This window comes from Fusarium pseudograminearum, chromosome 2, assembly GCF_000303195.2.
Source record: "Fusarium pseudograminearum CS3096 chromosome 2, whole genome shotgun sequence".
Lineage (NCBI taxonomy): Eukaryota > Fungi > Ascomycota > Sordariomycetes > Hypocreales > Nectriaceae > Fusarium > Fusarium pseudograminearum.
The window spans coordinates 1,821,564-1,835,677 of NC_031952.1; the positions used below are offsets into that span (position 1 = coordinate 1,821,564).

A 14,114-nucleotide genomic window follows, 5' to 3' on the forward strand; every position below is an offset into this window, starting at 1 on the left:
AAGACTTAAACCTTCAATAGACATCATGTCATGAATTCCTTAGCAATAACTCCAGGTTCGTGGCTTTCCCAAATTGCTCCATGGGAGTGTTGCATTATGTACAAACTTCCGATATATAGGAGCTCTTACAGAGCAATAGCAGCAGCAATGATGGCAAGGAGACCCATGGCAGCAGGGCCAGCAGTACCAGCACCAGCGTCGGTAGGAACACTGCTAGCACCACCGGTGGTGCCACTGCCGCCGCCGCCGCCAGAAGTTCCAGTGGGTGTGACAGCGCCGCCTCCAGATCCACCTCCCTCAGTCATGGTCTTGGTCATGGTTCCGTTGCCGGGACGGGGAGTAACAGGGGGGATGGGCTTCTCATCAGGGATGCTTGAGAAGATGGCGGGAACGCTAGCAGAGCCAGTGATGGAGGTGTCGATGCTGACGGTAACAGAGCCGAGACTCTCGGTGGGAGCGGCAGTGGTGGATCCGGAGCCAGCGGTGGCAGCGTAGGCCTTGCAGGCGTCGGCGGCAGCCTTCTGGGCCTTGAGTAGGTCATCAACCTGGCAGGCTTCGGTCAAGCAGGGAGTGATGATGGGAGCGAGCTTTGTTTGGAACGAGGCCTCGCATTGGCATGCGGTGTCGTTGAGCTCGCAGCCGGCCTTGGGAATGAATTCCTTAAGACATTTGAGCTATAGATGTGTTAGTGAGTGCCCATACTATAAACGTGGATCCAATGCGGGGATGTGGTCCAACTTACAGCACACTCGGGTTGACCACTGAGGTCCTGAGCGACAGCGAGGCCGGCAGCAGCGAGGAAGAGGGTAGCCTTCATTTTGGTTTGAGGTGTGTTGTTGAACTAGGTTGTATGTTGCTTGAGCGATTGATGTGGTAAATAGCGAGTGAGCTTTTAAATGATCTGAAAGCAACAAGAGTAACTCTTATGAACGAAAGCGTTGACAGGATGTGATGAGAGACAAGACATGAACCAGGGAGGTCAGCTTTGCCTCTTTATAGGTATGCATGATAGCTATCGACAAGTATCGAATAGACTGGGCTGCAATAGTCGACGCAAGCTAGGTTTCCGAAGCCTCCATGTCATACCTGTTCTAGGTAAAGAGTGGCTGGCGGGCTGGTTCGCTGGTCTACGAATACAGGCTATTGATGGATTCGATTCGATGCTTTCTTAGTCGTTTTTCTTTTTTGCCCCTAGAATTAGACTAAGACTTGACTGGACTGAACCCCTGGCAGCCCTGCCCTGTACGTCCGTGGTTAACTTTTTGGGACTTTGGAATCAACCAATCAAGATATTGACTACATCTCTTCAAACTTTTTAATGGCCTGTCCATCATCTTATCCTTCTGTAGCCAGGGTGGTAGTATAACAACTCCCGGAATTATCATGTACCATAGCTCAATATTCCAACAACTCTATTCTCATGGCAGCGAGCGAGCGCCTTGTTCCCAGACGCAATTATGTGCTCGGGATTGATTCTCGGGACATGATTTGAGTTTTTTTTTTGGCTTTTAACTTAGGTTATTAACCTCGACATTAAATGTACAGTAATCTTCTCATTTTGTGCCGGTTGCCGTCCGTTTCGGGGGCTGCGCCATGGCGCTCTTTTTTGCTAGGCATGCATCCATTGCAGATGTATCTGCATTGAGTGTTTTAACAGGAGGGGGAAAGGGAGGCGGAAGGCTAAAATGGTGTTACTGCAACTGCACCTGAGGCGACAGGAGGCTAAAAGATTCATTGCCCCGGACAACCTCACACAAAAACAGTGACTGGACAAGTCATCTTTGAATAACCTTAACGTGCTATTAACAAGGTTTCCTCGTTGCTATTGCGGAATCAAGAAAAACACCAGCCCTCTTGATTTTGTTTACTCTTTGACACCTTGATTGAACCAACGGATAACCGCCGCAATCAGTTAGAGAGGAGAGGATCAAAGCGCCACGAATGGATGACATACTTTACTTTACCTGCTACTCTCAGCTCAGCCGCGGGAAAGACGGTAAACTGTTAGTTAGTCAGTAGGCATGTATTCGATATTGGCAAGGCTGGGTAGTGGCAGGGAGCTTAACTGCAATTGCATCGAATGCTGCGGCAGATAATCGCTTTCCCCTCCGTTACTACTAATCAACGTCAGCTTATACCCCTCCTTCTCTCCCTGCATGCGTATGCATCTGCGTCTGCGTCTGCGTTGTGATGTAGAGGCAGAGGTAGCAAAGCCCCCAACAGACACATACACTTACGCGTCAATGTCCCTCGCTAAGACTTTTATGGCTCGAGGTGTGTATGATTCTCCAAGGAATTGCCCCCTCTCAGGGCGAGGGCCTCCCTCTTCTGAGTTGCCCTCTCCCTTTGAAGATCGATAGCAGACTTGCACTATTGGTGGAAGTTGGTTTCTAATTCGGGGAGGTGTTGGTCTCTGGTTGAGATCGACAGAGCAAAGTGCAACACCACGAAACAAAACAACCTAATTCTTCAAACAAATTGCTTCCTTTTTTTTTAGCGGTTACTCCTTTGCACTCTGGCTGGATACTGGGCCTTCAACGTCATAACATGTATTTGTGTAGCGTCAGATCAGCATCGCGTTCAGGGTGCATCTCGTATCCCGAGTAACATCCAATGGTGGCATGGTCTAGTCACCAGACACAACAGACACTTCTCATGCTGTCCTACGCAACAGTGTATGTCTATAATGCATACATGTTCAATCTAATAATTGTCGTAATGTACTCCAGATCAGAATATATTGCAAACACATACTGTGACCACGTAACGAATGAATGGTGATATTGCCGCATATTCGTACCCAACAGCAAATTCTCTCATCCGCTCACACTAATCACTCTCAGCCCGCAAACTCTACATGAAACCAATTAGATCCCTGCTTCAATAATTCGGTTACGGAGAACTAGCACAACTCTTTTCCCCATGTCGCTTCGTGTATTACAGAACAAAAAGCTTGGCCTTGCGCTAAGATTTTGCCAAGATCGTTTGCTGGAAACTAAATTGGCATGGCAATTGCTTGTACAACCAGGCTCCAAAATGGAATTTGACACTGCAAGCGTACCTGTGTGATCATGACCGCGATATGTTTACATCTATGTTCAAATTCGAGACACGCTGTCTACAATCAAATCATGAATCATCATCCCATCGAGGTCGGTTCATGATGATAGGTCTCGCTGCATCCCATGGCCCTCGTATTTCGTTCTTGTACTTCTGAAGCCCGATCAGCCACCAACTGCAGCCTCCTGTACCCAATATAGCAATTACTACTCCAACAAGCATGCCCACAAGTCCACTCTTCCACGGCCATCCATCCGTTCCTCCAGCATCCCCCAGTATAAGGCCAACCCCGAAGCTGGCTCCTAACACCAGTAGAATAGCTGAGAGTATATGGAAACGCCAGCTGCGGTGCCGTACGTATCGTCGAAACACGGGGAATAGTCCAAATACTTGGATGCTGAAAAGAGTCAGGCTGAACACCTGCTTGGTAGAAGGCAGCCGGCTGGCCAGCACAGTTGATGCCATCAAAGCGGCATTGGTGGATAAGGATGCTGGGAACTTGGCACCCACACCACCTGAATAGTCGAAGAAAAAGATGTTGATTGCGAGAAGCCAGAAGGACATGGCCCAAATGCTGTCGGGCGATGTTGATCGTGTAAGTGATTTGAGTATTGGACTAAGTCCCAGTAGCGTGCAGTAGATAAGGATCGCAGATTTAATAGTCTCCATCCTCTGCCTATATCTATTCTCCTCGGGCAGGAGTGGAGGGGGTAGTTCAGGAAGATGTTCCTGGCTTGCTCGGGGAGTGTGGGTGATACCGCCGCCGAACAGGGACGTATTCGAAGTCGACTTCGCTCGGTGCATCGTAATTGGCGCATGTAGGTTGGTCGTTGAGCTCGCCGCCGAAGGAGTAGCAGATGGCGCGGCAGTGGATGGTGCCGATTCGATCCGGAGCGGAGTTGGACGCCGGATGCTTCCTGCACGGGTTGGCCGCCTCAAACTGCCAGTACGGCCGGCCCTCCCCATAACATTCGCTGCCACGCCCAGACTCGGGTCGTCGGGTTCTTCGATTTCTGATAGCCAACGTTCCCACAAAATCCACCCCACGAATGTCGCAAAGCTGCTCCAGCTTGTGACAGCAACAGGGGACACGCGGTCCTGGTTTATGCCAACAAAACAGACAACGAATATTATGACGGAGCACACATGCTGTAGTATGACGGTGGAATCTGCGACAAGAGGCCAGAAGTCGTAGGGCTTGAGGCGAGGGTTGCGCTGCAGGTTTTCGAGAAAAGTCGCTTGGTCGGTGTAATTATCGGGGTCTTGGGGATCGATGTGTTAGCTGGCACTGTCTTCTCGGGATCATTAAAGGATACATACACGATTGCTTCACCCACATCAGCTTCTTCCATGGACGCTTGCGCCTTCTGCTGCGGCCTCGCGGGCCTCGAGGAGGCGAGACAAAAGCATCGTCAGGGGAAAGATGCGAACGGCCAAACCCATGGAGGGTAGAACGGTCTAACGAGGGGAATGGCGTCTCGTCGTCGGTAGGGGATGGCATTCTATCGAGAAGGCATTGGATGCGTCGGGGGTGTCGGCGTGGACTTGTACTGGGACCTGGAGCTGAACTGGGACTCTGGGGCGAAGTTGGGGATTGCGTCTGAGATTGGCAATGATGCTAATTGACATTGACAGTTGTCATGAGTGGGTCAGGGTCATTAAGGGCTAGCGGGCTTGGAAATCGTGTTGTAGCGTTTCCCATCATGGAATGGATCGGATTGATTGATTGATCTAAGCGCGTCCCGCTGCAAGTATCCGTACCCGTGCCCAGGCAGCCAAAAGCTCCGCTCAGACATTCGATATATGACGGGACGTGCCTTGGTTGATTGTATCACATTCACGTTTGTTGAATGTTGGTGATAGACACGCGTGAATTTTCTCATTGCATGATGTTAAGCACAGGCAGGAACTGTGCATGGAACCTTTTGGCAAGTGGGGAAGGTGTCCTGCAATGCATGGACTCTCTTCCATCGACTATAGCTTCCTCTTTGGATTGCAAGACACAAAGCCTCAATCGGGCAGGTTTATCTCCCTTCTTCCCTGTCTTACTTCACCACCACATTCCTGAAATACTGTCGGCTGTACAAAGTCCCATACAAATCCATGAATCAGATTACGATACCAACACTTGTGGACCAACACAAACAGATGAGGCCTCTAAACTACCCTATACCGCCAACTCACAGTTTCTGTATCTCAACTTTCACATGGCAACCCAGTCCAACACCCGAGAGTTAATCACTCAAGAAACTGCATCGCTGGCGGCTATATAGCAGAACTCTTGATGAGATTGGGTACCGGAAGTGATGATATAGTTGCCACTCAGACGCATATGCACACCGATGTTTCAAACCCAGCCGCCCGACAATGTATCATTAGCCATTCAAATATCCAGCACACCACCGTCGCCCTTCTCTCGCCTGTCTCATTCAGATCAAGGAATATGCCTGTGCTATGGCTTGCACAATAAGCACTGTAGGCAATAGAATGCAAGCCTATCTTTCCATCACACTCATACGACCACGGGTGCATATTGACCAGACAGACAGTCTGACCCTCGGACGTTTAACCTAATTTCCGATATTGACAGGTCCAGTTCGGGACAGTTTGGAGAAAACGTGGTCTCGAGACCCAGATCAGCCACAAGTCTGCACCTGCTGATGCGTCTTAAGCGACGAGATTGACCACCACGATGGCAAATCATGAGCATGCGAAGCAGTCCCCAGGTTGCTGCTGCTCAGGGTCAGATCTCACTTGCCAATCACATCCCGACTTGGGTAAATATGTTCATGTTGGCTGGTCCCAGAACCATTACCATGGCACCAATCGCGTACACTCCCGTCTCAACTTTACAGACTCCACACGGGGTTACCCGATATCCCTTGCAGTTCAAGCCCTCCCGCCTCACTCTAAGTACCCAAGCCCCCGGGTCCAACCTTGAGTAGGTAATTCGAGTCCAAGTAGCGCGATGTGTCACCGTACGCTGATAACGACCCAGAGAAGACAGCCTGACTCTAACGCTCTCGCTTCGGCCTGACAAGCAAGTTCCAGAATCAAGATCAGACGGGAGTCAGCGAGTCATATCCACTTCTCTTCTCCCGTGCATACTGAGCTGAACGCAAACATCTGGTCCGCTTATAGACCCACGTTCCCGGATAACCGTTCCCTAGGCCCATGCTGGACAATCGACATCCCTAGTGCGATATTGTCCTGTACAGTGCAGTATCATAAGCGGTCACCTCTCAACGTGACAGTGAACTGTACCCTCCCTGCACTGAGCTACAACCTGATATTTTCCTGCTTTAGCATTGCGTCGGCCTCACCCGCCGGATTCTGACGCATGACCAGGATAATCTACCACGGTTCAACTCGCATCAGACCATAGACCAAAACAGCTCGCCAACACTTGCTCTGAATTAGCGAGATGTTTCAAGCCTTAGATCAATGTGTTCCGCTCACTGTTCTGCTGACCGCATGGCTGTTACTGACCCTAGAGTATCAGAGACATTGGCTGCCAGAAAGCACAAGGCAAGCTTATGCTACTTAGACTACACTGTTTAGACTGTTTATCTTTATACCCTAAGACCTTAGGAGGCCAATATTTCTGCTCCCCAGTAGACTGGATATGATACTGTCTACAAAATTTAACATGGCTCAGAAAGAAAAGAAGAGTGGTGAGCGTGTCTGACAAGATCACAGATGACCGGGAAAAAGGGCCGGCGCGGTGCGGCGCTGGCTAGCTTTGCTTTTTACAAGACAGACAGGCGAACGGGAAGCGCGAAATGCTCGATAAAGTGTGATCGTCCACTAGACGTCTTGCACCATCTGCGGCTCACCCCGGTCTCGTCACTATTCTCTCCCTTGGAGAGCACCCTTATTGGCAGGTTGAGCGAGGGAGCCAAATCCACCATGCACTATGCTACTATCGAACCGCTCTAACACAGTGTCGGTGAACCATCCCAGTTTTAGTAGACAGTCATTGTACAAGCATTACGTCTGACGATGGCTTCAAGAGGATCAACTATTTTCCCCGCCCCGGATATGCCGCAAACGGTCATGGCCCCCCCAACATGTAGGTATGACACCGTTTCCGTCTGTCCTCGTGAGAACCCCTGTGCTGGGATTTGGCACCATATACCCGACGTGGGTGGTATCCAAACCGCTGCTCATACATACGTACGTACCTCTTGGTTGGTTATAAACCTCAATGGTCTCCGTCAAACTGTTTTCTCTGGAGGCTGTATACTCCGTTCGCCATGGTAAACATGTCCTCGTCTTCAGCATATGACTCTGAGACCGTACCCTTTTCGGGCCCATCCACATCCATAGCCAGCTTCACTTCTTTGCCTCCCGAACTTCGCCTGAAGATATGGTCGCGGGCCAATGAGCCTCGCATCGTTTTATACCGTGATCTAGCCCAAGGGATTGGTTCTTGTCCGTTACCTACTGTTACACAACTCAATGCTGAAGCGCGAGATGAAACCCGACTAGGGTATGAACCGATAGGTCGAGGATCGTTCTTGGACTTTTCTAAGGATATTCTTGTTTGCGACCATCTGATCTCGGACCAAGCAACAGACCAGTATTTGGACGAGCTCGCGCCTCGGGTCAGACGGATGGCCTTTTGGGATTGCTTCCCCGATGATGGCCGGGTCCAGATGCCCCATCACTACTCTGTCTACCTATCCATATGCTACAATCAGCGAGGAGACTTTGGGAAAATCGAGTTTGACAGATTTTGGTTCCCTAACCTGGATGAACTATGGATTGTGAAGGTGGGAGACATCGATCCACGCTGGCAAATCCCGGTGAACAAGCAAGCGACATACGAATCTCGGCTCAAAGAGCTGGCGAAGCAATTCAGGTACTGGGTGGAGGATGAGATCATCGAGATGGCACCTCTAGACCTCAGCGACCCTGATTCTCACGCTGTTCTCTACGAAGGCCGCTGTGGAAAAGAGGATTGTCACGAACTCAACCAGGGACGCACAAAGATGGTATCCAAGGTTGTATTTCTTGATGGAAAATACAAGGCTCCCGATGATGGCCAGAAATGGGTTCGAATTTTTCCCTTGCAGGCGAAAGAAGGAATAGGAGCAGAGGATCAAACCCATGCGAATGGGTTGAGGTGGGTTGCCATTGAGAGAATCTTGACCTTCAACCTATACCGCGAAGCCTGGAGCGAAGGTGGAAGGGAGATCAGACGACACAGACCGTTGAGTTGAAAGCAAGAGATGGGCAAGACTTGTTGAGTCCCAAGACTATTTTCTCCGACACACAGCTATGCTCAAAGAACCTGGTTAGGGAATCATTACGGGCGGTGGTTACGACGCTGGTGAATGGGGAGGCAGGGAACGTGGTCACGACGCAACGAACTATTTCGACTTTCACAAAAGCATCGAATGTTCATGGTATGCTGCGCAGATCAAGGCATTTTTATACAAGGCTCCAATGCAGAGGCGGCAAAGTAGCATCCAGTCACTCCATTACGTTAAGACATACCAAGGTATGTTGTTCTTATTATTTAATACATGTTTGATTTCATTCTGAATGCTAAAGCAGTATAATAAGAGTACGCAATACGTGCAGTGAATTTCGAGGCTGGGTAATACGCGTGTCTATCGTGTCTAGTCTTTGATATTTGTGGCTGGTCAGCGGTTTTGGGCACACCATTCCTTATAAACATTTCCTTCAAGTCTTGTATTATTAGTATCATCCCATTCATTCTCTAAAGTACCTAATCAAGTAACGAACAATGCATTTCTATCTCTATCTTTGCAAATGCCCTAACGCTGTAATAAAAAAGAGATATATGGCAAATATCCTACAAGCTATGCATCCAACATGCGTGAGTTGATGTTTCTACAAAGATATTACATTATGTTCCTCCGATCACCTCGTCTCAAACTTGAAGCCCTTGACCACTCTCCCGCCGATTTCCTCAATCTGTTACCAAGACTAATGCTAGCAGCGGAAAATCCTTGCATTCGCGAAGGAATCATAGGCTCAACCCTTTCCCAGTCGCGAGGCGCTTTTGCATCCTCATCGCTGTCTTCCATCGCTGGACCGGGCAGCATCATAATATGTCTTTGTCCTTTGAGCATGGCACCCTGCAGCGCTGCCCATGATTCGACTTGACCATCTGCGGCTTCTTCCGCACAGTTACATTCATCGCCAGCGGGGCATTGTGTCTCGCCAGCGGCATGCCACTCTGCCAGACATGCTTCATGGCTGGCACAGCCGCAGGCCAAGCAAGGGGGGAACAGAGCATCGACAGGCTCAAGACAATACACACATGTGAGTTGACTCTGGGTCTGATGGCAACGATCACATGTGCCCACAGCGCCACCGACTTTGGGGTCACTGGATGTGTATCGAAGAGGCTCCAATTGGATCTCATGAATACGACACATGCCTGTGACATCTAAACCACGGCCCGAGGCAAGCAAAGCTTGAAGTTGATCCTTCTTGCCCATGGCAATGGGAGAGGAATTGACGTGATTACCATGAATCTTGCCATTTGCACCATCGTGACCAGTGGCTGAATAATTGTCATCGCCGTGTCCACCAGTCATGTCCTCCTTGAGTGAGTTAAACTTCATAATCTCAAGTCTAGCAAGGGGCTGATTCCACATTTGTAGCATCTCAGCATACGCGTATCGGTAGCGAGCATGAGCATCAGCCTGACTGGACTCGAGCAATGGTATATTCAACCAGCCATCGTCGTCAAACACAGTTTGATCCTCCATAGTGACGGATATCTTTGTAGGGACGAGAGGTAGGAAGTCATCTCTTCGAAACTCGTCATCATCCAATGAAGTTCTGCCACCATTAGAGTCCATCGTAGTAGAGGCACTCCATGTGACATTGCCTGGAGCCAAACTGCTAAGATATGTTTCAGCGGGGCTGGGTTTCTTCCTTCCGTGGTTCGGGGGAGAAGACGAGCCTATTCCTGCAAATGAACGCGGAAGATTGGCAGCGAAAGCCGATGCTAATCCGGAGTTTGCTCGATTGAGGAAACGAGTGTTTGGAGATGTTGACACGCTAGGTGGCGCCTCGACGTCGCCAAGGTATCCTTTGAACCTGTTTGGTGGTGTCTCTCCGCATGAGTATGAGTTTGATGCTGCATCTCCAGCCCAGATGCCATCATCGGATGCTTGCGATCCAGCATAGTGGACAGGAGTATGTACCGTCATTGGTGTGGTGATAGCCGAGTTGGTATAACTACGACCGCTGCCGATGTTCCAGAGCGAGGCATCTGTTGGAAAATAGTCCAGAGAGAATGCTGGGGCTTTCATAGGAAGTGGAGTATCAGGTTGAGGTAGATGCGACTCAAAATATGCCACACTATCCGCAGCGGAGGACTCGCTAAATATGCATGAAAGCATTGCTAACATTTGAATGTCCGCAATTTTTTCAAAGTATGCAAACAGATCCATGATGAAGTCGCGGGCCAAAGGATGCTTGCCCCATTTCACTCTACCGGACAATGCACCTTCATGTCTGTCCCAGAGTGAATCGTGAGGAGAAGAGTTGGCATTGCATCTTGATACCACATCGTGAGCAATCACCAAGATGGAGTCACGACGCTGATTGTGTGAGAGAACCTCAAGTGGTACACCCTTGTTCAACAACAGCGCGAGATATCGCCAGACATCAACAAGATCACGAGCGTTGTACTTCTCAGCGACCTTTGCATTGTGCTCACACACTTCAGCCCCGTCTCCGAATATTGCGTACTCACGCGCAAACTCTTCCTTCGAGGGGTGAAGAGCACGGAAATCATGTATTGATATGAGGTTCTTTGGCCGACCAGGCCGGCGGCGACTTGTTCCCGTACCAGTGCCAGTGCCAACTCCTGTGCCACCTCCACTGGATCGTATCGACCTGTCCTCGCTCCAGGTTTTCCTAAACTGACGACTTGGGTGATACCAGAGGCTTATCTTGTGCATTGACGTAGACTCTGAATCACTCGAAGACGAGGAGGACGATGAAGATCCCGAGGCAGAAGAATCAGAATCTCCACTAGACGCAGAAGTATCTTCTGCCATGAATCGCTGCCGGGGGCTGAGATCATGTGCGATTCTGCCAAAACCAGCAAAGAAGGGTTCCCCCTTTGGACGCTCCCTGTAAGCATCCATTGTGGTTGTGAATAGAGCTCTGGCCTTTTCCTCTTTGGAAGGGAAGAAGCAAACTAGCCGTCCATTATGCGAGAATCTAGCACCGCACGTTCTAGGTGGCGGCGGTACGATAGTCCTGTTTGGAGGCGCAAGTGCAGTATCAAGTTCGTTGTGCGGTGGGAGCTCTTGAGACATAGATGCTGAACCGCCCGCTGGTATGTCTTCGTCAGACTCACTTGAACTCTCATCAGCCAGACCATCAAGCTCATCGTCAAGATCCCGGACATTCTTGAAGAAGGTCGTACTGCTCTCAAGATCAACCTCTCCTAGGAGATATGTGAAAGCAACCTCGAGACAGTTCTGTTTTCTTTGCAAGAACTGGTCTGCTAGTTGATGTATTTCACGATCGATCTTCTTGTGAGTTTCTGCAGGCATGAAAGACGACCTTTCAACGAAGAACTTTGGCGCCTTGGTCTTGGGGTAACCGATTGGTATATCGATGCGGACCTTGATGAATATGGTGTCTCCATCATTTCCCCATGGTCCGTTCAACGAAGCGTTGAGGGTCATGTTGTCCATATTGATATTATCCCACTTTACTTTGGGGAGTTGATGGCTAATACGCAGAAGTTCTTCTTGGATAGTGTCGGGTTCAGCCCAATCGTCGTCAGGATACCCATGGCCGAAGATACCCGAGTCTTTCGACAAGTGTCGCTTGACGCTTGTTGACGCCTTTCTCTTGGTCATGGCGATTCCCTTCATCCATCCTATCTGTGATTGGTTGCGGTCGAGGGCCCTCCCGGGAACCTTGGCTTTCATCGAAGGACCTCGCCATGCCACCGTCGCACGATGACTCTGGGTGGTTCCTGATCGCATACCCAACGTTAGTGCGCTTTGTTTGTGGTAATTGGTCCCAGGGCGGTGATCGCTCATGGTAGCAGATTTTCGATCACGATCTGCTGTCTCGTCCACTGTACGGAATGTCTTATATGTAGCACCCTTTCGTGTGAGACTAATAGCCGGATCCGCCGGTATACCTCGCTTGTGGCCAATGGCAGCAAAAGTTTTGGGATCAATGCATTGCAGCTTGAGTTCATTGTCTGTGCCCCAGGAGACGAGCTGGAATTCACGATTGTCTTTGCCATCGTCGGTTATACCACCGCGGCATCTCCACAGGAACTCCTTTGCTTTGTGATCTCCGTGACCAGGCCAGACCTCAATTGGCTGAGTTGTCAACTTTGATTCTAAATTGAAACGCGTGTCGTATAGATAGAGATCACCTGGCTCGTTCTGGGGTATGGCCAATAGACCATGCCCAAAGGGAGTGTGACGAGCTCTCCATACTGGGAAGCCAGTTTCAATGGTGTGCTGGAGGGGCTCCTCTGCAGTATAATCCCAGAAATTGATTCTCTTGTCAATGGAGCAAGAAACAATAGATTTGGGGTCTGAGCGATTCCAATCAAGACCGTAAATCTTGGATTTATGGGCCTTGATAGATTTAAGAGGCTCGGAAGAGCGACGTTCGTCCCAAATATGCAACCATCGATCATGGGCTGAAGCAAGTATATGAGATGCCTGGCGATTGTACTTGACTTGTGATGCACCAGCAGTCCAATCGCAGAAAGTAAGAACGGGCTGGCGTGGTCTCCGGAGGTCCCATGCATGAATATAGCCATCTACTGAGCACGTTGACAAGAGGTCGGGGTGATGAGCAGACCAGTTGACATCAGTGATGGCACGACTATGGCCTTGAAGCGAGTGCTCGATAGCACCGGAGCTGGAGTCTTCTCTGCGGTTCAAATTCCACACAAGAGCACGATGGTTAGCGGCCGAGACAATCCAGTAGTCGCGAGCAGCAAAAGGGGACCATTGCACATCCACGACGAGCCAAGGAAGACCATGAGTTCTCAGTCGTCGAGGGGGGCTATATGGCGAATCAAGGTCTATAATTGCGAGCCCATCAGGCCTGTTTAGTCAGTTGGATGTGCACACATGCAGTTGCATCTTCTAACTTACGAGGCCAATGCGACATCTCGTCCTGAAGGAGAGATAGTGGCTGAACCAACCAGACCGTCAACGTGAATAGTACCGTCGGATTCGAAGCTCTCGCTATCATAGGCAGACTTGATTACCTTGCCCTTCTTGGGAGCATCAGCGAGTTGGTCGAAGGACGGCATGGTGACGGATGTTTGGAGAGGCTATCACGACGTGCCTCATGTCGCTACTCGTATGAGTTAGGAATGTAGTATAAGGCGGTCTGCCACTAAGAAACCTCTGATCATGTCATTATCCGTAAGAGCAAGAAAGAATAGAGCTCTTCTTGAAGATGGCTGAACCCAAAAATAGAGCCTATTGAAGGCTATTGTGAATGCGAAACCGTTTACCTATACAAGGCGTTGTTCATGAAGTTGGTCAGTGAAGCTCGCGTTCCAGTGGTTGCTGAAAGGAGATGGTCAAAGCGCGTTACGACGTCGCACAAGTACCACCCTTGATGTTTGAGGTGGAAAGGTACATCCCCCGCTGTAATCAGTTGGTCCAGGTCCAGCACCTGACGAAATAGCAACCCTTCCTGTATCGGGCATATGTCGTGGGACTCTTTTTGTATGACACTGAGCCTGAAGGGAAAGCATCTAACCTAAGATAAGGTAAGTGAGTGCTAAGGTAGGTAGGTACCTATTGAATTATATTTCTATTTAGTATCAATATCTCGAGCACTTCGTTTACTCATATAAAAAGTCAGGAGTTATTAACGTAGCGTAACTTTATTTCTTGTCTTTGCTCTGTCTAAAGAAACCCTGCTACTTATTGCAACTGCCCCTCGATTTTACTTGATCCCTTCCATTTATCGGGCTACTTATCGGCCTGCCCCGCCGTAACAAGCAGCTACCTACCTTACGGAGTAGTGCAGGCCTACCTTAGTAGTTTAAGTGCCCG

At 49.6% G+C, this 14,114-nt stretch overlaps 4 protein-coding genes across 4 annotated transcripts; 1 reads left to right on the plus strand and 3 right to left on the minus strand.

The window, feature by feature from the left end:
* Nucleotides 1–125: 125 nt before the first annotated feature.
* FPSE_06434 (uncharacterized protein) lies at nt 126–817 on the minus strand (the record flags this gene model as incomplete). Its single annotated transcript, XM_009259552.1, has 2 exons — nt 126–674; nt 743–817. 2 exons carry the CDS (start codon nt 815–817, stop codon nt 126–128), a joined length of 624 nt encoding a protein of 207 aa, XP_009257827.1.
* A 2,312-nt stretch (nt 818–3,129) lies between these two features.
* Nucleotides 3,130–4,561, minus strand: FPSE_06435 (uncharacterized protein; the record flags this gene model as incomplete). Its single annotated transcript, XM_009259553.1, has 2 exons — nt 3,130–4,322; nt 4,381–4,561. 2 exons carry the CDS (start codon nt 4,559–4,561, stop codon nt 3,130–3,132), a joined length of 1,374 nt encoding a protein of 457 aa, XP_009257828.1.
* A 2,755-nt stretch (nt 4,562–7,316) lies between these two features.
* On the plus strand, nt 7,317–8,285 carry FPSE_06436 (uncharacterized protein; the record flags this gene model as incomplete). The annotated part of the gene is made up of 1 exon (XM_009259554.1): nt 7,317–8,285. The coding sequence occupies one exon, from the start codon at nt 7,317–7,319 to the stop codon at nt 8,283–8,285; it is 969 nt and encodes a 322-aa protein (XP_009257829.1).
* A 648-nt stretch (nt 8,286–8,933) lies between these two features.
* FPSE_06437 (uncharacterized protein) lies at nt 8,934–13,357 on the minus strand (the record flags this gene model as incomplete). Its single annotated transcript, XM_009259555.1, has 2 exons — nt 8,934–13,146; nt 13,197–13,357. The coding sequence occupies 2 exons, from the start codon at nt 13,355–13,357 to the stop codon at nt 8,934–8,936; spliced, it is 4,374 nt and encodes a 1,457-aa protein (XP_009257830.1).
* Nucleotides 13,358–14,114: the final 757 nt, after the last annotated feature.